Here is a 27680-nt window from a genome sequence, read left to right as displayed (position 1 = left end):
GATAATTGCTCTGCCTTTGAGTTTATTGCTTTCTCTTTCATTCATTTACAATACACATATCATACATACACACATACATAATAGAATTTGTTACATTTGTATTATATTTTAGAAGGTTTTATATCTTATTTCTTGTACTTATTGTTGACATTTTTCTATGTCATTAAACGTTCTTTGAAAACATTTCAGTTACATACAGTGAAAATTACTATTTTTTGATATACGGTTCTAAGTGTTGACAAAAAACATAGATTCAGGTTACCACTACCACAATCAAGATACAGAACAGTTTCTCACTCCCCCAAAATTCCCTCACACTGCCTCTTTGTGGTTACCCCTCTCCCTGGTCCTAACCCTTTGCAACCACTGATCTATTCTCCATTTCTACAGTTTTGCCTTTTCCAGAATGTCACAAAAGTAGAATAATACAGTATGCAGCCTATTAGTCTGGCTTCTTTTATTAGCAAATATGAGTGTTTCTCATGTCACATTCTCTTTCTGACTATATAGAGAGGGTTGTATTGATGTACCACAGTGAGCTCATCTGCTCACCAGCTGAAGGACATTTGGATTGGTAAACATGACTTTTACACTGAATGCTATTCTATCCTTCAGATATACCAAACCATGAGAAAACAGCTCCCTATTATTGGACATTATGAGTTTCTCCTCCCCATTATACATAACCATTAAATCAACACCTTTATTCATAAATCTTTGCATGCCAAATAAGTAGACATATATATAGTGTATATATATCTTAAGCTATCAATAAGCATTCAGTGTGTCCCACTGGAGACACAGGAAAATACAGAAAAAGTATAAAATCTAATTCTACTAGAATTTTGTAAAAATATTTTATTATATAATAGTAGTTTGGGTCTCAATGCTTTATACAAAATGAAACAAGAAACTAATAACTTGCTTTCATTTTAATGCAGCAATTTTAACCTAAATAGGACGAGATTAATTTCTTGTCTCTGAAATCCCAAGCATGTGTATCACTGAAAACCCCACCCAGGACACTGTTTTCCCAGAAGGAAGCTTTTTTAGACAATGGAACCACTTGGTATGCACAGAACAAGAAGGATGAATGTGCAAGGGCAGCTTTCAGGGCTGGGAACTGTTAAGGCAGCACAGCTAAGCTTCCAGTTACATCTGAACAATTGAAGACAGAGCCACTAAGAAAGCAATGATAATGCTGGCGCCACATTCTGCACAGAGCGGTGCGGCTTCTCTTCGAGTGAATGTTACTGCTCTGCAAATTAAAAAGGAAAGAGAGAAACTTTCAGCATTGGTGTGCAACACCTACTTTCAAAAATATACATGCACATGGCAAAAAAATTCAAAATAGTAGAGAAAATTATCAAGTAACAAGTAAAAGTGCCTTAGACTCCCCGTTCTTACTTCACATACCCTTTCATCTCAGCACAAATGGAACTGTAATTTTTTCCCCTAACATCATATTTTGGACATACTTCCATATTGTTCATATAAGTTCATTCATTCTTCTTCATGGATGAATTCCTACTGTATGGAAATATCATAAAGTTAGCCAACTTCCCTACTGATGGACATTACATTGTCAGAGTTTAACTGGTGAGGGAAAACCTATCTTGACATAAAGTCACCAGGAGAGGACTGGGCCAAAAAAATGGACTCTGGTCGGGGCACCTCAGTGGCTCAGCTGGTTGAGCATCCAACTTCAGCTCTGGTCATGATTTCACGGTTTGTGGGTTTGAGGCTGTGTCGGGCTCTGTACAGAATCTGCTTGGGATTCTTTCTCCCTCTCTCTCAGACCCTCCCTTGCTCTCTCTCTCTCTCTTTCTCAAAAATAAATAAATAAACATTTTAAAAATGGACTGGTCATAGCAAATAGAGTCTGATCACTGACTGGATTTTTTAAAACAGAAATTACTTACTTTTTAGACACCAGTTCAAAGACACATTTTTTAAAATCATGAAACAATCGAATGTTGGCTTGGAAATTTATTCCTTGGTTTGGGACTCCATTTGAGTGCTGGTCATCATTGTTCGCTAATGTTTATTGCAGCATTATTTATAATAGCAAGATATGGAAACAACCTTAGTGTCCATTGATGGATGAATGGATAAGGAAGATGTGATATTCACACACACACACACGCACGCACGCACGTGCAGGCACATTCACAGGAATATTACACAGGCACAAAAAAAGATGTGATTTTTAGCCTTTGCAACAACATAGAGGGACCTAGAGGGTGTTATGCTAAGTGAAATAAGTCAGACTGTGAAAGACAAATACCATAGGATTCACTTCTATGTAAATCTAAAAGAAAAAAACACAAATGAATAAACAAACAAAAAGTAGAATCAGACCTGTAAATACAGAGAACAAACTGATGGTTGCTAGAGGGGAGGAAAGTGGAAGAATGAGCAAAATGGAAGGTGAGTGGAGGATACAGACTTCCAGTTATGGAATGAATAAGTCACAAGAAAAAAAAAAAGAAAAGAAAAGAAAAAAAAGCATAGGGTATTTGGTTAATGATACTATAATAGTGTTATAAGCTAACAGATGGTAGCTATACTTGTGATGAGCATAGCATAATGTATAAGCCTGTCCAATCACTATATTGTACACCTGAAACTAATGTGACTTGTGTGTCAACTACACTCAAATAAAAAAACTTTAATAAAAACGAAATAAAGGAACCTCAAGCAGACACAAGTTTGTACTAGGGCTCCCCCTGCTGGACATTTTCTACAATTGCACTTCTGATTCTGATTCAGTAACATTTCAGACTTGATTTACTCAAAATTCTTTTCTTTAAAATAATTAACGAATACAAGGGTATATTTATTTTTATTCTTTTAGGGAAATAAAGTATTACAGAACTAAACACAGTCATAATAAGAGTCTCCACCCTTTTTCAGATCTCACTGCCTTTCCTAGAAGCGACCACTGGTAGCAATTTGGAGTTCATCTCCTTAAACCTTTTTCATCATTGACGTCCATTATCATGCACAAATAGAAACACGCGGTTTTGCTTTGCTTTTCACGACTGGGTTCATGTTCTAGGCATTGATTTGTCACATTTTAACTTAAACTTTACCTGTTGTGCTTGAGGGCAATTTTTATGCAAAGAAAAAACATTATTTGCAGTTACTTTGGTTTTAAAGTTTAGTTCTTGCTATTAAACTTATAAATTCAAAAACTTTATTTCCCCATACATTTTTCTATTTAATTTATGAGTCATATTTTTCTGTTTAAAACCGTAGGCAGGGGCCACCTGGCCGGCTCAGTCAGCAGAGTATACAACTCTGGAAGTCGAGGTCGTGAGTTCAAGCCCCACGTTGGGCCTAAACCTTACTTTAAAAACAAAACAAAAACACCTAGAGACCTCTGATAATAACTTTATTTAAAAAGTAATCTCTGGGCACCTGGGTGGCTCAGTCGGTTAAGCACCTGACTTCACTCAGGTCACGATCTCACAGTCTGTGGGTTCTAGCCCTGCATCGGGCTCTGTGCTGACAGCTCAGAGTCTGGACCCTGCTTCAGATTCTGTGTCTCCCTCTCTCTGCCCCTCACCCGTTCATGCTCTGTCTCTTGCTCTCTCTCAAAAATAAACATTAAAAAATTTAAAAAAAAAGTAATCTCTGTGCCCAACATGGGGCTCGAACTCACGACCCCAACATCCAAAGTCACATGCTCTACAGAATAAGCCAGCCAGGTGCCCCTGACAATAACTTTTAAGGGGGGGGTTCATACTTATTCAAATTTCCTTGGATATTTTTAACTCAGGTTATTTTAGGCTAAATTATTTTTAATTTATCATTTTAAATGCTACATTTTCTTTTTAAAATACTTCAAATGGGGCGCCTGGGTGGCTCAGTCAGTTAAGCATTTGACTTCAGCTCAGGTCATGATCTCGCAGTTCATGAATTTAAGCCCCATGTCGGGCTCTGTGCTGACAGTTTTGAGCCTGGAGCCTGCTTCAGATTCTGTGTCTCCCTCTCTCTCTGCCCCTCCCCTACTCACCCTCTGTCTCTCTCTCTCAAAAATAAAATGAAAACATTTTTAAAAAATACTTCACATGATTTTAAATGAGCAAAACCTTCTCAAACACTTGATTCTAGTAAATCTAATAAATGTTTAAAATTACATCTTAATTCTCTTAAGCATTCCAATTTCAGCTAAAAACTTAGTAAAATCTCTTATAACTTTCAACAGAAAAAAAAAAGCCTAAAATCAGTTATTTAATAGCTATGTATATGTCTGGAATGACAGGGCTATTTTTATATGCCAAATTCTCTAAAATGTTGCAAATAAATGTTTATATTCTATTTTTATGTGCCAAATTCTCTAAAATGCTGCAAATTAAGTTAAATACCAAAAAATGCAAGCTGTTCCTAAACTTACCATAGAACTATTAATAATATGAGTTGGATTTACATTAACAGCTGTTTATTCCATTCTAAATCTTTATAGATTAAACGTCCTTTGCTCCATTATTCCTAAGCAAGTTGAGCTTGGAATTCCCACTTCTGTGTCTGGGGGTGTGTGGGGGAGGAGGTGTCAACAATGCATTTTGGACACAGAATTCAGACCAAGATGAGACATTCGATGTTTCTTCTTGATCTTGACTGATACATGGAGTCCTCATTTCAATAACAGATCTGTTTTCTCATTTCCTCACCAATCCTGTAGGTTGTCATTGGAGCATATAAGGTTGTTTTCTACATATTGTTTCACTTTAATTGTTCATGAGAATTTTTCTGTATTCTCTGTGTCTTATCACTGTTTTCCCCACACAGCTTTATGGAGATACAATCTACATACAAGGTCTACATTCTATTCCAGTAAATGTAACCCTTTGATGTAATCATTCGCTTCTCATTGGATATCTACCAGCTTCCAACGTCTGCACCTCTGATTCAATTTGGGGAACACCTTCGAGCATACAGGCTGTGCCCATATTCTGAATCGTTTCTTTAGAAGAGGGTACCAGAAGTACCCTATTGTCTGACTTAAGGTCAAAGATTATGAATACTTTTATAATGCCTGATATGTATTGTCAAATTTTTTCTCCCAAAGCAATTTACAAACTTACAATGGCATCAAGCATTTAATAACACCTTTAAAATATTTTTTTGCTAGTTCTGGCTAAGGTACATCAAAGACATTGAGGTGAAAATTACTCCTCATTAAATCCGTATCTCACTGGGGCGCCTGGGTGGCTCAGTCGGTTGAGCGTCCAGCTTCAGCTCAGGTCATGATCTTGACATTCAGTTCGTGAGCCGGAGCCCTGCATCGGGCTCGCTGACCTTAGCACAGAACCCACTTGAGATTCTCTGTCCCCTTCTCCCTCTCCCTCTCCCCTGCTTGTGCTCTCTCAAAATAAACATTTAAAAAACTGTATCTCATTATTACTACAAAGAGAAACTCATTCTCCATATTTGCCATTTGGGATCATCTCTTGCAAATTATCCATCAATATTCTTAGCGACGTTGTTTAAAAAAGAGATCAGTAAAATTCCTTCCAGGGCAATGAAAGTGGAGGATAATCTGAGGGTTTTATTCTTGACATCCAATAGAATTGGGAAAGAACTATTCAAAGTCACTGAAAGAATGCCCAAACAAAGTAAAGAACAGATCAGGGACGATAAGCCCCTTCCTGGGGCGCCCAGGTCGCTCAGGTCATGATCTCAAGCTTTGAGAATTCGAGCCCCGCATCAAGCTCTCTGCTGTCAGCACAGAGCCCGTTTTGGATCCTGTCTCTCTCTCTCTCTCTGCCCATTACCCCACCCTTTATAAATAAATAATTAAAAACAAAACAAAAACAAAAAACCTTCCTTATCTGCTGTGATGTGAACCACAGGGACATTTTGAGGCAGTGTGGCTCGGTGGGAAAAACAAGGAGTTGACACACAAACTCGCATTCTGTGTCTGGCTCTAGCCATCCCTGAATGACTCTAAGAGATCGCTTAACCCCCTCAGCATCACTGATGGGGATCAAATTATCCACCTTCCAGGAATGCGTTTGGAAGGAAGCAAGATGATGACTCCACACAGCCACCCTGGAAGCCTGACACATCCGAAGTCCTCAGAAAGGCATCAGGACAGGTAAGGAGAGCCACCCTCAGTCACCGGGCACATCCTGCAGCAGAGGAGGTAAACTGAGGTACGGGGTGCCAGGGTGGCACCACTTGCCTATTTCAGGAGTGGCAGTGTAGGGCACAATGGTTTCACAAAAAGAAATTTTAATGATCTGTATCTGTATAAACTTGAGAGTCTGCTTAAGGAAACAGGGAGTAAAACAGTAAAGACCTGAGTTACACTGTAACACTAAGGAGCCGACGCCTCAGCTCTCCGGATTGCGCATCCCACAGAATCCTCCCAACAACCTTACTCCCCTTTTCTCTGCCTAAGTCAGCCATTGGCTTCTGTTTCTTGCGATCGAAATCTGGAACTTATACATGTGCTACCACCAGACAGATCTCCAATGTTCGTAGGACACTGGTCATTCCTTTTGGCTACCTGGTTGAACTGAGACATTGTCTCAAATCCATGCCTCTGCGGAGTGGAAATCAATTATTCATTCATTCGTTCGTTCATTCATTCATTCATTCATTCATTCATTCCTAAATGCCCACGAGGTTGCAGGCTGCAGTCTCTGTGCTAGTCTCCTGGGAAACATCCATCAGTGAACAAAACAGGTAAAAGTCTCTGTCCTCCTGGGGCTTATGTTCTAAGAGGTGGGAGACAGGCAGTAAAAAATAAACTTGGGTGCCTGGGTGGCTCAGACGGTTAAGCACCCAACTTTGGCTCAGGTTATGGTCTCCTGGTTTGTGAGTTTGCAGTGACAGTGTGGAGCCTGCCTAGGATCCTCTCTCTCTCTCTCTCTCTCTCTCTCTCGCTCGTTCGCTCTCGCTCTCTCACTCTGTCTCTTGCTCTTGCTCTCTCCCTCCCTCCCCCACTCACATGCTCTGTCTCTCTCTCTCTCTGAGGCTGCAGTGCCAGAGATCTTCTAGAAGAAGCACCCAAGTGTGAGAAGCCCAGATACCCTCGGAGATGTGTATACCGAGACAGACCCCCCTCCAGCAGTTCTGGGTGGGACTTTGGCCTGGCCTCCAGTCCTGCTTCTCTGGCTCTCACAGGAAGATTCTGTGCATGACTTAAAATTGTTTAATACGTCCCATTTCTGCTGAACTACCTGGAGCTGGTGTGTGATGCTTGCAGACAAGAATTTCGACTGATGCACTTCCTACTTGAATTTGAGGAATCTGAACTCTGTGCCCAGGCCTGGCTCTTTAAGAGTCTTTCCAGTGTCCTGTCTAGAATGGAGTGGCTCAGTCGGTTGAGCCTCCGACTTCAACTCAGGTCATGATCTCACAACTCGTGGGTTCGAGCCCCGCGTCAGGCTCTGTGCTGACAGCTCAGAGCCTGGAGCCTGTTTCAGATTCTGTGTCTCCTTCCCTCTCTGCCCCTCTCCTGCTCACACTCTGTCTTACTCTGTCTCTCAAAAATAAATAAATGTAAAAAAAAATTTAGAAGTTGGGGGCTTATACACCTGTTGTTTTCTTCAATCTCCACAGCAAACCTGTGAGATGGTTTCCATTATTTTTAGTTTTGGGCCTGAGAAAACTTCCCACCTCAGGTTATCTGACTCCAAGCCCAGTGCTCTTACCACCACCAAAAGCCTCAGTGTCCACAGTCTGTGGGCAGGAACGTTCCCACTTGGGGGGTGGTGTTTTTAGAAAAAGCATGAAGGACCCGAAAGGCCACACTAGAAGGTTGGACACAGTGGTAGGAACCGTGAAGGTCTTTAGCAGCGTGGATGGAGGGTGGGTTTCCTTTTCAGGTGAAACAAGGGAGAACCCAGGTTCATAGACCATTCTTGCTCTTTCATGAGCGGATGAGAAAAATGCACGGCTCCCCCAGGAGGTTAGCTCCAAGGTCACAAGCTGTCATGGCAGATCTGCTCGCTACTTTGCTCTCAGAACTGTCCAGGGGAGACCCGGCAGCTCCATGGTCAGGGAGCACCCAGCCTCCCTGCCTGTGCTGCTCTGCCCACCCAGCGGGGGGCGGCTCCCCATCGCGTGGTCCAGGTGCATCCACAAGGCAGCAGGAACGTGCAGAGGGAAAGCCAGCTCCTTCCTTTCACGTGGGATTGTGGCCATCACCCCACCACAAGGGAAGCTCGAAAATACACTCGCTATTCATGGCAGCCGTGAGCCCAAGTAAAATTCAAGGTTCTCTTACTAAATGAAGGAGAGAAGAGCTCTGTGGGAATGGTGAGCAGCCCTCCTCTCTCTTTCTATGTCTGTCTGTCTGTTTCTCTTTCTCTAATGGAACAAAATACTATTTTTTAAAATGTTTAACATGTATTTATTTATTTATTTTTTAAATGTTTTATTTATTTCTAGGAGAGAGAGAGACAGCGTGAGCAGGGGAGGGTCAGAGAGAGAGGGAGTCACAGACTCTGAAACAGGCTCCAGGCTCTGAGCTGGCAGTTAGCACAGAGCCCGACACGGGGCTCGAACCCACGAACCGTGAGATCATGACCTAAGCGAAAGTCGGACGCTTAACCGACTAAGCCACCCAGGTGCCCCTTAACATTTATTTTTGACAGAGAAGAGAGAGAGAGACAGAGAGACAGAACACAAGCAGGGGAGGTGCAGAGAGAGAGGGAGACACAGAATCCGAAGCAGGCTCCAGCCTCTGAGATGTCAGCACTGAGCTGGACACAGGGCTCGAACCCATAAACCATGAGATCATGACCTAAGCCAGGGCCAGATGCTTAAGGGACTAAGCCACCCAAGTGCCCCAAAATGAACAAAATATTCTATGTATGCAGACAGTACAATGTCTGGCATACAGCCCCGGTGAATACCCTCGTCCCCCCGTAGATGGAAGAGCGGATGCTACACACATTACGGAATACCCACTGTGCGCAGCCATTGCATCAGGGTAGGCTCGGCTCTGCCAACATGGGAGTTCAGCTCACTTGGGCAGATGTCCATCAAACCTGCACCAACCTAGCTCCTCAGAGAGCCTGAGCAGCACAGTGCAAGCACAGAACTTATTCCACAGCCACGTGTTCTAGGGCGCACATGTAAAATCATAATGCAATTCATCAGTTGTGTGAGTAGTCAGGCCTGGTTATCTTTGGGAAGCAAGGTCGGGGCAGGAAATCTACTTACGAATTTAAGACACAGTCGGGATGAGTGCTGTGGTCCACACACATTAAGAGCTTCACTGGTCTATAGAGTGAAAAGAAATAATATTTAAGGCATTATTTAAGTGACTTTCACTCATCAAATATTCACAGTGTACCTGGAAAATACTGGGGACACAAAGTCTCTCACCTAAATAGCACACAAGCTATTTGTTTTTAAAAATATTAGCCAGCATTTATTGAGCATTTACTACATACCAAGAAATTTGATGATGGATTTTTTTTGTTTTTAATTGTTTTCAGCTTTATTTATTGTTGAGAGAGAGAGAGACAGCAGACAGAGTGCAAACAGGGGAGAAACAGATACAAATTCTGAAGCAGGCTCCAGGCTCTGAGCTGTCAGTACAGAGCCCGACATCGGGCTCAAACTCACGAACTGCGAAATCATGACCTGAGACGAAGGCAGACGCTTAACCAAGTGAGCCACCCAGTCGCCCCCGACGATGGATTTATTTTATATAGACTTTACCATTTAATCCTCACAACAGCAAAACAGCGCGGTTGTTATTACCGTCTCCAACGTACAGCTGAGGAAGCTAATCGGAGTAACGTGCCCAAGAACATACAGGCGGCTGCGGAGCTGAACGTGCACCGTGCACCTTGCAGGCTCACACCAGAGCCCAAGCATAGAGCCACCCAAGCAAGGATGTACAGTCTTGCCTGGAAAATCCTCTTGATGAGTTCTTTAGTCAAAAAATGGGACCTGAAACACACGGGTGACGGCTATTGCCCAGGCTCCAGCGACAAAGAAAGCTGAACCACTCTGGAAGCAGAGGGAGGAGATGTGGAGTCCTGGGACGGCAGGGAAAGCAGTAGTGCACAGAGCGGCCAGGTCACGGAGGCACATGCCACACTAGGTAGGAGTCAGGAAACGCGTTGTTTGCTCTGTTGCTTCCTGGGACTTGCCTACTTTCCAGTAAAGTCTACGATACACGGCTATTTGTTAGGACAGTAGTTTCTCGCCGTTGTCTTACGCCTCCCACTCCAAAGTCATTGAGTTTCACCGAGTCTGGCTCACAGAAATCAACCAGAAGGCAAGAGAGGCTATGAAAAGATAAGACTTGGCCACAGTTTGCAAGAATCTTGGGGAGAACTTCCGTCTGCCACAGGACAGAGGACAATGTCACCTGAAATTTATGGGGCGGGCTCTCAGTTACATCTGGGTTGGAGTTTGGATTGTTACCCTTTGTGACTCTGCTACAGTAAGCCTTTTGCTATCTCCCCTGTGCTCCATGGAGCAAAACAAAACCCCACCTTAACACAAGGGCCCATGCATGGGCAGTGAAGAAGTGGAAGAAGGGGAGCTGAGCCAGGCTTGCAAGGGGAGCGCCCGAAAGGCCAGCATCAGTGGGGACCACACTGAAGCAAGTGACAGCAGGCTGAGTCCCCGAGGACAGCCCCACACGGGCAGGGCAGGAGACCTCGGGCTCAGGCCTGGGTCACCATACTTGGCCTGACGACTTATAAAGACAGCCTCCTCAAGGGAAGTGGTCCTACATGTGCAACTTTTTGGCACAATTTTCTCCATCACCGAGCAGTTTTAGCAAATAAAAATTGTTATTTTAAGAAAAATATAAAGAAATCTGGTGCTCCATGTACCCCAATGTTCATAGCAGCACTCTTCACAATAGCTAAAACATGGAAAGAGCCTAAGTGTCCATCAACGGACGAATGGATCAAGAAGATGTGGTTTATCTATACCATGGAATACTACATGGCAATGAGAAACAATGAAATCTGGCCACNAAAAGAAATCTGGTGCTCTCTTGTTGTGATAAGCCCTGGATGTTGTATGGAAGTGTTGAATCACTACACTGTACACCTGAAACTAAAATTACATGGAATGTTAACTAACTGGAATTTGAACAAAAACACTAAAAATAAATAAAATAAAATCTGGTGCCTTAAGAAAAGAAGGGCCCTGGGGTGCCTAGGTGGCTCAGTTGGTTAAGTGTCTGACTTCAGCACAGGTCATCTCAGGATTCATGAGTTCGAGCCCCACATCGGGCTCTGTGCTGACAGCTCAGAGCCTAGAGCCTCCTTCAGATTCTGTGTCTCCCTCTCCTTTCTCTGCCCCTCCCCCACTCATGCTCTCTCTCTGCCTCAAGAATAAATAGACATTAAAAAAGAAAAGAAAAGAAAAGAAAGGGTCCTAGAGTAGAGGGGTGCCTGGGTGGCTCAGTTGGTTAAGCATCCAATGCTAGATTTCAGCTCAGGTCGTGACCTCACAGTTTCGTGAGTTTAAGCCCCACATCCAGCACTGCGCTGATAATGTGGCGCTAACTTGAGATTCTCCCTCTCTCTCTGCCCCTCCCCTGCTCAAACTCTTTCTCAAAAATAAACAATTAATAAAAAAACTTTAAAAAGGGTCATATAGTAGGAAGAAAAGAGCATACTTCAAAGCCATACAATGCTGGGTTCAAACTTATTAGAAAACTTATTTAATCTCTCTGACCCTTAATTTACTCATCGGTGGAAAGCAAGTATTTATATAAAGGTTAACAACAGACAAAAGAAATCTGCGACAAGTCTAGACAGAAGTTACTATTGTGGGCAGGTGGGGAGACTGAAACGGAGGCCAAGGGAAGACTCTGGGGTGCCGGTTATATGCTTCTTGATCTAGACGTGTGTGTGTTGAACTTGTGAAAACTCATTCAACCGTGTGCTTAGGGCTTGTGCATTTTCCTGTACATAGTTTATATTTCCCCCACAGAGTATGTTGCCTTGTTTGGTTTCTTAATAGAAGGTGGTAACACCTAACTTTTGAGATTCCTGAGAGCGTTAATAATAACAGATGAGTAAGATGGGACAGCTTGAAGCTGTGGAAAACAGCTCTGAGGGGCTCCTTCTCCAGGAAAGTGGAAGGCAACCCACATTTCCCATGGGCTTTGCTCAGTGGGGATGACACAGAGCCACTGAGAAGGCATAGTGCACCAGAGCCAGACGGATGTTCGTGGGGACAGGACAAGATACAGATCGAATATCCACCCTGCCGTATCCACCAATTTTCGGGAAAGCCACTAAGGCCTTGCAATGTCGAACTCAGTCCCTAGGAACCAAGCAGGGCTGCAGACTCAGGCAGTGAGGCAGAGAAAAGCAGGAAGCAGCAAGGAAAGGAATTCCTAGCCCAGGGGAGGGTTTTCAACTGCACCGGGGTTTCAGCCAAGCTGAATCTAAGTTTCCAAGAATCAGGAAAGACCTCAGGCAATACGTAAGCACACAAAGTGCTTAACCCATAACGTGCTCAGCAAACCATAGCCCTTACTATTTTCCTCTTGGTCCACTGTCAAGATCTATCTGTAAGTATCTCAAACAAACGCACCTTAGCACCTATCTTGGGCCAGGATCCATGGCATCCACAGATGCAGGGAACACAGCATCTGACCTCAGGCTACTCACCATTGCTCTAAGCAAGGGAGGGGGAACGGGACATGCGCAAGGGAAACGGGGCTTTTCCGTCTGTCCTTTAAGCATCTTTTTGAGGGAGAGAGAGCGCGCGTGCAGGCATGCTGGAGAGGGACTGGAAAAGAAAGAATATCTTAAGCAGGCTCAATGCTCGGCATGGAGTCCAACACAGGGCTCAGGCCCACGACCCTGGGATCATGACCTGAGCAGAAATCAAGCGTTAGACCCTCAACGGTCTCAGCCACCCAGATATGTCCTTGAAGCATCTTTAAAACAGACTCTGGACATAAACGGGTGGGACCCAGACAGAGGTCTGGCCAGAAGGCACAGCCCAGTGGTCTTCAGCGCAGATCCACCAGAATCCCTCCAAAAACACTGCTCCACCTTTGAAACTGCGCACTGATTAGGACATACAACCTACAGGTGATCATTAATACAGGTGTACTGAAAACGCATTTTTTCCAGTCTCTCTTCCAGGATTTTCACACTGCCTTCTCCACAGGATTCCCTAAAATACAAAAACATAAATAAAATTAAAGAAGAAGAAAGAAGGAATTGGTTTCCGCGTGAACTACAATGTCCTATGACCACGTGCTTCCTGAGTTCGGCTCCACTCTGAGGGAATACGGTAAAACTCGGGGCAACCTAGAAAGCTGAGCGCTGAGAACCAATCTGTCGGGTCCAGCTCAGCGTCGGACCTGCCCTGGCGCATGCGTGGTGCGCCACAGGGCGCTCCTCCGCCCTCCCCCCATCAACACACCTTAGGGCAGAGCCCCAGGTCCCCAGAATGCTGGCGACTTGTGCACCATACAGTATGTTTTAAATGAAAACAAGAACATGCAAACCAAAAATTATGAAAAATGCAAACAAACACAGGGAAAAAAAAAACCCTCACTGCAATCGCACATCACTAGAGGTAACTGCCATTAACATTTTGGTGTATAGGGTTCTAGACCTTTGAAATACATTCATTCCCACGAGACTTTTTAAATATAACAATAGGCTTCTGCTGTGCAACGCATTTTGTAGTCTGCCTTGGCCCATGTCTGTTTAAGTATGTATATATACTTCTTTAATCTGGCATGATCTCCCTTACATCATCAGGACACGATTCATAAAACCAGACACCTCTTGTTGATGATCAAGGCTGATGCCTATATTTTGATGTCACAATATCCACCCTGTGGAAGCTTCATTTTCAAACCCATCTTAAATTACTTATTTCCTTAGCATAAATTCCTGAAAGTACGTTTTCTGCACCACAGTTTTCATTGCATTTTAAGGCTCTTCGATAGTGTTAAAGAACAAACATTCAAGGGAGTAAATCTGAAAATCTAATTGGCTTTATTAACAATTCAGGAATAGAGCTGCAACCCTTCTAGGAAACAGATGGGCGCCCCGAGGAGTTGCACAAAGTGGAAGGCTTTTGTGTGGGCAGGAGGGTGTAACAAGGAAGTTATTAGCAAAAGAAAAGGCATGATTAATTCAGGACAAGTCATCACTTGCAATTTCCTTATCTCACTAAATGTAGGTTCAAAAGACAAGCTTTCTCTGATAGAAAGGTTAAAATAACAAGCAAGCATAATTTCCAGACAAGGAGCAACTTCCCACAGAATAAGGAAAAAGAATATGTACTGTTTTTGTATGCAACATAAGTAAAATTTGTCTTATGGGAAGAGAAATGTAGATCCTGGTATGATTGTGTAGTAAGTCATTTGCAAATCTAATCTCTTGCCTAAGAGACAGGAAAAAGTATTCACTCATTATATGGTGAGTCTTACAGGGTTTTGGGGGCCTTAAATGGGGAAGTTGCTAAGATTCTCCCAGGCAATGCTTTGCCTCAATGCTCTGAAGAACAAGGCCCCAACTTGCCTCTTACGCTCCACTGTGGCTGCCAGCTCGAACTAGGCTTGGCCTCCTTGGCTTGTCTCTGAATCACCTGGGTTTATGTTTCTTTTTTTAATGTTTATTTATTTATTTTGAGAGAGAGAGAGAGAGAGAAAGACATAGCAAGCAGGGGAAAGACAGAGAGAGAGGGAGAGAGAATCCCAAACAGGCTCTGCACTGTCAGCGCAGAGCCGGGTGTGGGGCTCAAACTCACTAACCGTAAGATCACGACCTGAAAATCAAGAGTCGGATGCTTAACCAACTGAGCCACCCAGACACCTCTAGGTTTATGTTTCTTATCTTCAGTTTTTCCAGCACTGCCCCTCATAGGATGAGTTCAGGCTTGCATTTATGTACACTCAAGTGGTTTTCCAGAAAAGATGGACCTTAACCATTTCCTTGTCCAGTGATCTTGAGGAGCCTGAAATTAAGTCCTCCATTAAGAGCAACCTCGGGCTGCACGTAGCCCCAGTTCCAGGAAAAGCTTCAGCTGAAGCCACCCTCGGACCACCCTCGGATCAGCCAATCAAAAGAAACGTGTAACATTCCTGTGGCCTGAGTCAGGGCTGGGAACTGCAGGTAGTTACTCTGTACAAACTAGGCAATCACTCACCGTTGGCCTAAACCCCACGTAGGCCCTTTGAGCTCACCTCATAATTGGTCATTTTCAAAGGATTCTCAAAGCTCATGATTGGGTCCCGCCAAAAGTTAACGGATGCCTCACGGATACTGAATGGTCAAAACTGTTACCATGGGTGCTGTACAATTAGGATTGGTGCTTATGTGATGATGCAAAGCGTACAACGTGTGCACTGTAACACCCCCGTCCCTTACCCCATAAAAACCCTGCTCGCTATTGTTCGGGGCTTCACCCTGCTGCCACTGCGCCGGTAGACGGGTGAGCCCCTGCTCGAGCTTGTAATGAAGACCCTTATGTACTTGCATCAGTGTCGGCTCCTTGGAGGTCTCTGGGGACTCGCGATTTGGGCACAAAAATCTAAGACCCAGTCCAGTTGTAAAACTGGGTCTTCACCAAGAATAAAGTTTTCATTACAAACTCCTTGGGTTAATTGTGAGAACTCCTGGTGGGGGACTTCAAGCAACCATGAGGAGAAATTGGCTTTGACCCACAGGAATGCGTAAGGAACTCTCCTATTAATGCTGCCCAGAGAGCTCAGAAAGGACCACAATTTTCCTCTACTGAGAATAGTATCTGAATAAAGGAGGTTTTCTCTCGACTCAGGACTGGTTAGTGGCATTTCCAAAAAGTTGAGCCTTTGTCTTTCTTTACTCATGACATTAGAAACAGAGAAGAGTGCTGTTTCCCCAAAAATGAAAAGGTATGATGGGCTTGATCATATTATAATCAAGAAAAGCATATTTGCACAGTTTCCATCATCAGAAACACCATGACTTACACCTTTGGTCTCCCGATTTCATGCATAACCCAGATCTCAATTCGTGTGATTTTATCCTTCTGGAGATAGGGAATTTCAAAATCTGCAAAAAAACTGAGAAACAGAAAAGACATTTCTTAAAGTCTTAAAGCAATAACTTTTCCCATTTTGTTAATTGATTTATACATTACTTTTGTTTTGAGGGGTGTTTCGAGGGGGTATTTTTAGCTTTTATTTTTAGGTAATTTATTTCATTCATGCATTCATCAACTATTAGTGGCAGAAATGTGTAGACATGGCTCTGATCTCCAGGTCATTCAATTGTTTTGCTTTACCGAAATTTACAAAAGCAAGCATTTATACTGGGGCTTAAGACAATGTTCTTAAGCCTCCATTTGAAAAAATGAAGTATACGTTTTGGCGTTCTTTGTTGTATTTGTTCATGCTGGTGTTCTTACCCTTTAACAGGATAGGCTCCTTTGGGCTCTGAACCGTTCAGCATGACGTGAATGACCCCAGAACTATCCCTTGAATACTGTAAGGAGGAACAAGTTTTTTGAGTAAATTAACACATGTCATCTTTCAGCTACGAAATGAGCAATTTTTTAAAACTGACAATCCTCAGGGTGCCTGGGTGGCTCAGCTGGTTAAGCATCTGACTTAAGGCCTGATGGACTTGACGGACTTGGGACATCCGAGTTCAGGTCATGATCTCACAGTTTGTGAGTCAAGCCCCTCATAGGGCTCTGTGCTGACGACTCAGAGCCTGGAGCCTGCTTTGGATTCCGTGTCTTCTTCTCACTCTCTGCCCCTGCCCCAATCACTCTCTGTCTCTCCCTCTCTCAAAAATAAATGTTTAAAAAAACTAAAAAAATAAATAAAACTGACAATCTTCAATATTAGCAAGAATGTACTAAATTTGATATTTCAAAACGATTTTGATATTCCATATAGCTGGTAGAGATACAACGAGTGTATCTTGGAATCCAAATTGCTTTGAAATGTCAAAAGCTCATGATTCAGTGATTTCATGTCTGGGAAGCTACTCTGAGGAAGTAATGTGATTCCAGCATTGTAACAGCTAGAACAGACTAAATTACACTGCCATTGCGAACAACTTCAAAATCACAGTGGCTTTAAGCAAGAAAGAGTTGTTTCGTGCTCACTCTACATGTTTATCACAGGTCGACTGGGGGTTTGCTCCATATGTCCTTGCTCTGGCACCCAAGCTGATGAAGACTCCATATCTGTAAAGTTGTTGATTGTCAGGGAAGGGAGAAGGAGACAGTGGCAGATCACAGACCAGTTCTTAAAAGTATCTACCCAGAAATCACACACGCTCCCTCTCACATCTCTTTGACCAGCGCAAGTCACACACAAGTAACTTCAACAGGCAGGGGAATGCAAACCATGTATGCAGAAGATGAACCAGACATATTTTGTAGACAACTCTAAACAACTCTAAAGACCACACAAGCATTGTGCACAGAGGTGTGTGCGGCAGCACTGTGTGTAAGCAACCTAAAATAGTCAACAACAAAGGACTGGTAAGTAACCCAAAGTACTTACATGTCGGAAATATTAGCCAACCGTTACTAAAAGTCCACAGAAGATTTGCAAAAGCAAGAAGTGCTCACATTTGAAGCAAAATGAAAGATGACGTAGACAGAGCATGAGCCCTACAATGCTCAAAATAAATGGGCAAAAGTCTGGGAACATTAGTCAACCCCCCAAAATTCCCAAGGAAGAGATAGGTCCAGAGAAGTTCCCAACTCTCCAGTTCAGAATACTACTGCCTGGCTCAGTCCATAGAGAATACAACTCTTGATCTGGGGGTTGTGAGTTCAAGCCCCACATTGGGCATAGAGACTACTTAAAAATAAAATCTTTAAAAGAAGGGAAAAAAAGGATAGTACTAGAACATACAATTTCCCTGATAAAATGTTTATGTTAGAGTGAAGCAGGGAGCCTGAAAGGCAAGTGGCACTGAGATATCCATGGCTGGACTTATTATCTTACAAAGTGATGTCTAATATCAGCGGCAGCAAAGCGACAATGCACTTCATGTTGTGTATGTTTTTGCTTGCTTTGAAATAATGCTAATGGTCACAGTTAAATCCACAAATGCCAAGGTCTAATGACCACTATGCTGAAGGGGGTCACGTTTATTTATACATGATGAATTTTCTTATTTATATTTTCTATAATTTGTCATTTAAAACAAAAAAAATTTAATTTTTTTAATGTTTATTTTTGAGAGAGAGACAGAATGCAAGCAGGGAATGGGCGGACAGAGAGGGAGACACAGAATTCGAAGCAGGCTCCAGGCTCTGAGCTGTCAGCATAGAGCCTGATGTGGGGCTGAACCCACCAACCGTGAGATCATGACCTGAGCCAAAGTTGGACACTTAACCAACCAAACCACCCAGGTACCCTTTAAAAATATTTTTTTAAGAATAAGTCTAAAAAAAACAGAATAAGTTTAGAAAGAACTTCAAGATCTTTCTTCTTCTTTATAAATGTTTATTCATTTATTTTTGAGAGAGAGAGAAAAAGAGAGAGGGGGGAGAGAGAGAGAGAGAGAGAGAGAGGGAGAGAGAAAGAATCCCAAGCAGGTTCCACACTGTCAGCGCAGAGCCCAACTCAGGGCTTGAACCCACAAACTGTGAGATCATGACCAGAGCCAAAACCAAGAGTCAGACAACTAACTGGTTAAGCCACACAAGTGCCCTGGCAATTTGTCATTTCTTAAAATCCTGAGCAGCTATTACATTGATAAGAAAAAAATATAATAAAAAATGTATGCAGATATAATGAAGCTATATGGTGGTAGTGGTTGTAAGTGGATCCTCCTAGCTCTGTAATAAACCTGGTTAAGTTTCCTGATCTCTTTGTGCCTCATTGTTCTTATCTGTAAAGCAAGGGTCATAAGGATCCCTACTTCATAGGATTATTGTAAAGATTAAATCATTTAAAATAATAATTATTGGGGCACCTGGGTGACTTACTTAATTGGTTAAACGTCTGACTTTGGCTGAGGTCATAATCTCACGGTTCATGAGTTCGAGCCCCACGTCGGGCTCTGTGCTGACAGCTCAGAGCCTGGAGCCTGCTTCAGATTTTATGTCTTTCTCTCTGCCCCTCCCCTGCACACACTCTCTCTCTCAAAAATGAATAAATGTTAAAAAATTTTAAATAATAATTATTAACATTTATTGAATACTTCTCTGCTACAATTCAAACCCTGTCCTCATTATTATACTAAACTCCCTCTCTTTATGCATAGACGACCCAGCACATTCTAAGGGCTCATAAAATGTGGGTCTGATTCTTGGACTCCCATCCTAGAGTTGGAGAAGGTATAGGAGGTTGGTTTGGAGCCCGCTCTGATGTTGGGCAGATCCACTGCAAAGAGTATGTGGTTTTTTTGGTTTGGTTTTGTTTTCTTTAACGAGAATGTTGACATTGCCCCTGATTTGCTGTTACAACCCCACATTCAGGCGATGATTCACCCCCAGCCTCCATGAGGGTTGGCAGCCCAGTGCTCACAGAGTGGAGTCTCCACTGGAAACGAAGCCTATGGGTGTGAGTGGAAGTGGGGTGTCCCCGCTGGAGCAGCAGAAGAAGACAGAAATAAACAGCGCCTTTTGCCTGGAACGGGCCCTTTGCCCTGCTCTGAACCACAGCACGGAGGAAGATCCAACAAAAGTCACACTGATTAACAATGGACCCGGTGGACCCAGAATGGGACAAAGAGGGACATGGACAGCCCTGAAAGGGGGTTGGTGGTGGTAGGTGGGACGACCCTGATGTCCACTGGCCTCCTAGTCAATATAGCCAACGTTTCATAGACTCCCATTAACCCGCAGCAGGATAGTCCTTCCACAAAGGGCCATTTTGTGTGTCTTCAGTTTATCTTCTGCTCACCTATCACCTATCACCTCCTCTATGATTAATATCAGTCTCAGAGACATTTCTGACTCCCACATCACAGTCTCAGGTGTCCCAGGGGTTCGTATAAAACAAGGGTCACTGTTTGCACGTATAGGAGGATTAGGGGGAACTTAACGGAGGACCATGGGGGAGAAGAAGGGGGGAAATGGTGGGGGAGGGGGAGAGAGGCAAACCATGAGAGACTCTTGAATGCTGAGAACAAACTGAGGACTGATGGGTGTGGGGGGCAACGGGGGAGATGGGCATGGAGGAGGGCACTTGTGGGGATGAGCACTGGGTGTTATATGGAAACCAACTTGACAATAAACCATTTGTTAAAAAAAAAAAACAAAAAAAAACAACCAAGGGTCACCCCATGTTACATAGCAATCAAAACCACATTGATTTGAAATACTAAGGGCAACCACAACATGGTAGTGATAATAATGATGATTTAATATTTCGTCTATACCAACACTCACTGAACGTGTCCCATGCGGCACTTCCTGCAGTAAGTATTTTGGGCTCCTATGTCCTCATACTTCTATGGAGCAGAGTGAATCTGACTGTGGCTCACATGGATAGGAAGAGAGGCTCAGAGAAGTTAAGTCATGACCCGATTGGCCAGACTCTGAACCCCACTGTCTCGTGTTTACGGGCCCACACGTGCTCAGCCTCTCAGCCGCCCTCCCCACACTTACCTGCGAAGACGCCATTTTCCAGTAAGAATCCACAGGGTTGTTCTCACAATCTTCTGACGTAGGGCAGGACTGATAATCGAGTCCTAAAGGGAAAACAGACAAACATGTTTCATTTCAAATGTTATTATCAGAGAAGAATTAATTTAAAATATTTGCTGTCCTCACAAAATCTATTTAGCTTGTGTTTACGAGTTTGACGTTCACGATAGTTCTGCCCACCCAATCCAAAGGAACCTGGTGAGGAAGACAAGTGTCGTTTTGCTCAGCATAAACGTAGAAAGGCAGAGAACTAAGCAGTTGGCTAGTGAGTAAGGCTGCCGACCACTGAGCATCAGCCTGTTAGCTGCGCTATTTCTTTACTGAAGTTCTAGTGAAGTGATTTTTAAAAAATCTTTGTAGGTGCCTGGGTGGTTCAGTCAGTTAAGCATCTGACTCTTGATTTTGGCTCAGGTCATTATCCCAGGATTGAGGGATCGAGCCCCATATCAGGCTCTACACTGAGCATGGAGCCTGCTTAGGATTCTTTCTCTCTCTCTCTCTCTCTCTTTTTCTCCCTCTGTCCCACACCCTTGCTCATGTCCTCTCTCAAACAAAAATTTTTTAATGAAAAAAAGAACTTTGCTTTGTTGGGAGAAGTGCCTTCTCCAGTTAGCCCTGGTCTTAGACATAAATACAACAAAAATACACCAAGAAAGTGATAGTCCTTGGCCAGAAAACAGAAATTTTATAAAATTTAAAATGTATAAAGTGTTAAAATGTATTAATTCCTTAAAATTTTAATGATAGAATTCAGCAGCCATATAATGGGATCTGTCCACCATTTTCTCTATAAAAAAGGAAAAGGTACTCATTGACAAGGTGTCCCAGAGAGAACCAAACAGGGCAACATGTGTGCTTCTGAGGGGATACATGGGGAGCCCCCATACCCTCTCCTGGCCCACCACCCTCCCAGCATCTGCATTCACCAACTCAGAAGCCCTCTGAACCCCACTACCCAGGAGTGTTATGAAATTTCATTATGCAGATGCAATGGATTAAATCGCCAGCTTGGCGATTAATTCAACCTCCAGCCCTTCTTTCCATCCTGGAGGATAGATATGGACTGAAAGTTCACAGGCTCTCAGCCCCCACGTGAAGCTACGAAGGGGCCCCCAGCCCCTAGTCATTTCATTAACCCACAAAAGACACTCTTCTCTCTTCAGATTCCCAGGGCTTTAGAAGCTATGTGCCAGGAAATGGGGACAGAGAACAAATATTTGTTTGGGATTACACCATACTCTCCCTTCCTTCATGTTCTTTCTCTCATACCCTTCCCGCATTCTCCCCACTCTGCTGCAGGATAACCAAACAGACTTCCTGGTCGCTGTCCATTGAACGAATGACCGTGTCCATTGATCTGAGCCCTGGAATTTTCCCATCTCCCAGTGAAAGCCAGAGTCCTCATAGATCTCATGCTGTCTGGCCTTCCTCTATTCCTCTAACTTTTCTCTTTAGTTACTGTGGTCCTTGCTGTTCCTTAAATATGCCAGACACCCTTCCACAGACTACTTGCCTGTGTATTGTCTTATCTCCCCCTCTATAGTATGATTTTCCTGTTTTATTCTCTGCTGTGTTCCCAGTGCCTAGAAGAGGAAGTCCTGGCACATAGTAGGCACTCTATGGCTCTCAGTTGGATGAACGGATGACTATAGAATATACAGAACAATTAGGCTAACTTTGAACATGACTCCAATACTCAGGGAGGGGGAATCTCCAGTTTTTATCAAGAGAGCACCCCATCCCACCTTTCCTGCTCGCCCTTAGCTCTTCAAGACTCACTGAGAACCAAGAACTGCTGAGAAGCTTCCCAGATCCCCTGGTGTAGGCTGGTGTCTGTGTTACTACTTGGGATGTGGCTTTTCCTGCGTCAGAGCACAGCGCAGAAAGGAATGTCTCTCACGAGGCTATAAGTGACTCAAGGATGGGGGCTGTTTTATCTCCGGTTCCCAGAAGGATATGGATGCATGAGGAGAGTTTTCATCCCCACCAGGCCAGCCCCTGCGACTTTCACTGTGATTTCAGTCTCCAAATGTCTGCTGGCATTTGGCGTGGCATGTAAGAGCACACAGGCTTCAGAATCCATCAGGAGAGAATTAACTCCTGGCCCAGCTTCCTCCAGTGATTTAACCTCCCTAAGGATCAGTTTCCCTTTCTGGAAAATGAAGGTGGTGAGGCCAAGGTGTGCAGGATTGGGAGCACATGTTCTGGAGTCGGGCTGTCTGACTCTGCTGCTTCCTGGCTGTTCACTCCTCAGCAAGTTTCTTTACCTTGCTGTGCCTCAGTGTCCTCATTTATCAAAACAGAGATTAGGAGAAGACCTATCTGTTGGGGCTGGTACAGAGATTAAATTAGTTAATCCTGTATATGTAAAGTGCTTAGAGAGTACCCAGCAAAAGATAAGTGCTTTCTACCTATTATTGTTATTATTAATTATTATTACCACCTGCCTTAGAGGATTTGAGGGGAATCAAATGAGACAAATGCGTATGAAAGCACTTAGCACAAATGGCAAATGCACAGTATGTACTCAAATAGGAGTTCTTATTTTTATTTTTAAGACTTTACGGGGTGGGCGCCTGGATGGTTCAGTCAGTTAGGCATCAACTTCAGCTCAGGTCATGATCTCATGGCTTGTGAGTTCGAGCCCCATGTCAGGTTCTGTGCTGACAGCTGAGAGCCTGGAGCCTGCTTCAGATTCTATGTCTCCCTCTCTCTCTGCCCCTTCCCTGCTCGCTCTCTCTCTCTCAAAAGTAAATAAACATTTAAAAAAAAAAAAAGCTTTTATTTTTTTAAAGCAATCCTACACCCAACATGGGGCTCGAACCCACAACCCCAGAATCAAGAGTTGCATGCTCCAACAACTGAGCCAGCCAGGTCCCCAGAGCTCAAACTTTTCTTGTGGTTTGTCCAGGACTCTTACCGGAGGCATTTTCCTGTCGACACCAGCTCAGAAAATCTCCAATCCTGCCGTACAGAACATCACACAGAGGCATAAAGCGACGGGCATTCTCTGCATAACTAGTGACAAGGATGTGGTTGTTTTCCCAGAACAGGGACTAAGGAAAAAACAAACACACAATTACCATATAAAGTAAAATCAAGGTACTTTTTTCCAGACACGTCAGGCAGTCTATTTCTCATTCAACTCCAGCTTGCCTGACAACTGAACTTTCTTTTTCTTTGTCTTTGTTTACCCATTCAGAGAGTGTCCTAATTGCTACTCCCGTTATTCCTGGGGTATCAGGCAATTAACAAAATACTTTTCCAGTGGTGTATATATAAACATTCTTGGATTTAAAAAAAGATCAAAGGACCTGGCTTTGAATCCTGACTCTGTTCATATACTAGATGTGTGATCTTGAGCAAGGCCTGTAATCTCCCTGTGCCTCAGTTTCAACATCTGGAAAATGGGGAGCATGAGCCCTTTCTCTTCTTCCACAGCTGTGTTCAGGGTAATATGTAACCACAAAAAAGCACTTCCCAGGGTGTAAGGTGCCTCTGAAATATGTTACTTTTATATTTGTTTTACAATTTCCACTCTAAAGCTAGTTTTCACATAACAGTAAAACAAATAATGATATCCCTCTTATGATCTCATTAGATCCTTAAAAGTCCACTTGTCTATGCCTAGGCTGGAAGCTTCCTGAGGGGGGTCTGTTTTGTTCTCTGTCACAACCTCAAGCCTTAGCACAATGTCCAGCAGGAACTATTTCCTGAGTTCATCAGCTAGCACCAAAATCATGAAAGAAGAGAACAAAATTTATGGTTCCTCTCTTTACTGGCAAGGAGGCAGCAAGGTGCAAAATGCAACGTATTCTTAAAAATCATTATTTTCATCTATGATATCACTGAACCTTCCAGCTCCATCAGACACAATGTTAAGATTTTCTCATTGGTAGACATTACTGTTACCTGATTTTATAGTGAAAAATCAGGTGAGGAATTATGTTTTCAGAGAAACAAAGAATATATCTTTCTTTAAACTCAAAGTATTGTTCTAAGCAAGCATTTTATGTAGATTTTCTCATTTATTTTCATTTTATTAGAATTCAGAAAGAACACAGACATGTGGTTTTCTTAAAGAAACTGGTACTGAATAGATAGAATCCTAAGATTCCTTATAGTAAGGGATCAGGGGGCGCCTGGGTGGGTCAGTCGGTGAAGCATCCGACTTCGGCTCAGGTCATGATCTCCCGGTTTGTGAGTTTGAGCCTCGCATCAGGCCTCTGTGCTGACAGCTCAGAGCCTGGAGCCTGCTGCGGATTCTGTGTCTCCCTCTTTTTCTGTCCCAACCCTGCTCACACTCGGTCTCTCCTTCTCTCTCAGAAATAAGCAGGCATTAAAATAATAATAGTAATAATAATAATTGTTTAAAAAGGAGGGATCAGTCTTCTGGGAAGATACTGAGGCAAAAGGCTTTCTGAGTCCCTCAAAGTTCAGACCAAGTGGGGCCAATTGGAACACAGGTTATTCAGAACTGGCTGGGGGCAGAGGCCCAGGAAAAAGGTGTGGCAATGTCTTAATGTAGCGATTCCTGCACAGACTTGTTGACCTAGGAAAGCTCCTTCCGCTCAGACAGGCAGGAGACCCAGGATTACCAGTGTGGACAAAGACGTCTTCCCATCAGACGGCTCAGGTGAGTTTGTTGCTTAATTTTTCTGTTGATACTGAAACAGGGTCCCACAGGGTCGTTACACCTGTCGCAGGCACTCTGTATCTCTGTAGAGACAGAGAGGAGCATTTTACCTTATCTCTGGGGATGGAGTGTCTGGAGAGGCTAATAAAACGGTCATAGTCCGAGGGCAGTACGGAACAGGGATCCTTGTCCAGAACCACTTTAAAGGCTTCCCAGATAGCTGTGCAGTTCTTGTCCCTGTGCAGAAGTACACATTAAAAAAAGAAAAAAACCCAGCCATGATGTGATGTGAAGTAATGCCATGCCTCTCAAAGTTCAACAGCTTTACAAGCAATTTTGCCACTTATTAACTCTGCAGAACCAAGGAAGATATCCAAGTGTCGTGTCTTATGAATTAACGCCAACTGAGAAGAGGAGAAGACAGACCTGTGATGGATTTAGAAAGCTGGCAGTGAAAGCGGCTCTCAGAAGGAACTAAGAGGGAACTACACACATTTTTCAGAGCTAAGGACCCCAAGTCTTGTCTCAGGCTCCCAGAGCCGAGCAGAAGAACACAGTAATGGACAATTCCAATAAACCACACAGGCCCCCAACTTGAGTACCTGTCCATTCAGACAGAAGGTCCACTGTGTCAGGGGCCAGGTGAGGTCACGCCGGTGAACAAGACCCTATAAAACCAGGAATGAGCTCTGATGGTTGAGAAAAGCTGTTACACCTCCTGCTAATGTTAGTTAGAATAAGGTCATCAGGGACCTAACTTCTCATCAGTGAGAAATTAAAACAGATAAACTATCTTATTTCTCCAGCATATTTGTTTTTAGCTTCACGAGCCCTTGAGAACCTCCCTGTTCCTGGAAAACCTTCGAAGTTACTTGGAAGAGGGGCACCTGGGTGGCTTAGTCGGTTAAGCGTCCGACTTTCGCTTAGGTCATGATCTCGCGGTTCGTGGGTTCGAGCCCTGCATCGGGCTCTGTGCTGACTGCCAGCTCAGAGCCTGGAGCCTGTTTCAGAATCTGTATCTCCCTCTCTCTGACCCTCCCCTGCTCATGCTGTCTCTCTCTCCTAGAAATAAATAAAAATATTTTTAAAAAAGTTACTTGGGAGAGTAGATTCCTTGGATGCCTGGGTGGCACAGTCGGTTAAGCATCTGACTCTTGTTCTTGGCTTAGGTCATGATCACATGGTTCATGAGTTCGAGCCCCACATCAGACTCTGCACTGATGGTTCTGAGACTGCTTGGGATTCTCTCTCTCCTTCTATCTGCCCCTCCCTTACTTGTGCACTCTCTCTCTCTCCGTCAAAATAAATAAACTTAAAGAAATTAAAAAGAGAGAGAGAATGGATGTCTGGGAACACAGAAGATCATAAATGTTCCTGCGAAATGGAAGTTAAGCAAACCCCTTGTGAGCCATGCTGGAAAGATTACAAAGTTAACCAGGTTCCTGTGACCAGCTTCCTATTTGTAAGAATATTGAGCAAAATGTTGCTGGCTGGCAGTATAAAGCAGCTCTGAAGTTTGTGTTAAGAGCAGACAGTGGTTTGAGAACTATCTCCCCATCTCCTTCCTTGCTGGAAGTAATAAAAACCATTTGTTCAAGCCAAAAGATTTGGGCTGATCTATTGGCTGACACACCCCAAGCTGTTACCCTTTGCGTTAAGTGACACTAAAGCAGAAAGAATGCCCTCCAGTGACAGCCACAATTCTTGAAGTCCATTCTAGCTTTCCAAAAACATTTCCCAAGGCATTGGCACCTTTTTATTTCTTGTGTTGGGCAGTGGCTAACATGATGTTCCTTATTCTAGTCTCTGCTCTTTTTATTTGTCTGGAACGCGTCACACACACACACACACACACACACACACACACACACATCCTGGCACAAGAAACGGACATTATGAAAATAGCAAAAGTAGGTCCAAAGAAAGTATAATGATTAGTAAGAGACAGCAGTCTCCCTGTTAAGGGAGACTCAAACTCAGAAAGTCCTCTCCCTTCGGGGATCTGAAATTGAATTCCCCAAGTCCCTGACTCACCAATTCCTGCAGAAGGTCCTCTTCCTGGGTCTGACCCCCCTGGCTAAGCACTCGCTGGTTGTCATCCAAATTCCCCTCCACCCAAGCCTCACCTCTAGACTGACCACCCACAGCCTGCTTCACTTACACACTTAAACACGCACACACACTCCTCACCTCTAGGCTCCCCGCTCTCCACATTTGGCTCCCCGGGTCTTTACTTTCTTTTAAATGTTTTTTTATTTATGTTTGAGAGAAAGAGACAGCGTGCGCAGGGGAGCGTCAGAGAGAGAGAGGGACACAGAATCTGAAGCAGCTCCGGGCTCTGAGCTGTCAGCACAGAGCCTGATGCAGGACTCGAACCCAGGACCCGTGAGATCATGACCTGAGCCGAAGTCGGACGCCCAACCGACTGAACCCCCTCACCAGGCGCCCCTCCCGGGACCTT

The 27680-nt window shown here is 43.7% G+C and overlaps 1 protein-coding gene across 5 annotated transcripts; it reads right to left on the bottom strand.

Moving 5' to 3' along the window:
- On the bottom strand, nt 1-25902 carry BST1 (bone marrow stromal cell antigen 1). 5 transcript variants are annotated; one of them, XM_077750461.1, is made up of 10 exons: nt 25822-25901; nt 25330-25456; nt 23504-23639; nt 20545-20627; nt 16369-16445; nt 15932-16024; nt 13048-13134; nt 12621-12741; nt 9187-9246; nt 1-1258 (listed from the first exon to the last, which is right to left on the bottom strand). In XM_077750461.1, exons 1-10 carry the CDS (start codon nt 25827-25829, stop codon nt 1127-1129), a joined length of 924 nt encoding a protein of 307 aa, XP_077606587.1. In that variant the 5' UTR covers nt 25830-25901; the 3' UTR covers nt 1-1126. The 5 variants fall into 5 exon arrangements, 4 of the variants coding, with proteins under 4 accessions (XP_077606587.1, XP_077606588.1, XP_077606589.1 ...); XR_013331681.1 differs by having other exon boundaries at nt 1239-1258; nt 12544-12741; nt 25822-25902; XM_077750462.1 differs by lacking the exon at nt 12621-12741 and having other exon boundaries at nt 25822-25899.
- Between the last annotated feature and the right edge of the window lie 1778 nt (nt 25903-27680).

The sequence above is a fragment of the Crocuta crocuta genome, unplaced genomic scaffold (genome assembly GCF_008692635.1).
Source record: "Crocuta crocuta isolate KB4526 unplaced genomic scaffold, BGI_CrCroc_1.0 scaffold179, whole genome shotgun sequence".
Classification (NCBI taxonomy): domain Eukaryota; kingdom Metazoa; phylum Chordata; class Mammalia; order Carnivora; family Hyaenidae; genus Crocuta; species Crocuta crocuta.
Note: the sequence above shows the minus strand (reverse complement) of the source record. Positions and strands in the feature narration are given on the sequence as shown.

What these genes read in the sequence shown, in the direction of transcription:
- BST1 (XM_077750461.1), bottom strand. An exon ending in TCGACAGGAAAATGCCTCCG is followed by an intron (nt 20,628 to 23,503) that starts GTAAGAGTCCTG and finishes TTTTCCCTTTAG; the next exon opens with GACTCGATTATCAGTCCTGC. An exon ending in GAAATCGGGAGACCAAAGGT is followed by an intron (nt 13,135 to 15,931) that starts GTAAGTCATGGT and finishes TTTGTATTTTAG; the next exon opens with GGAATCCTGTGGAGAAGGCA.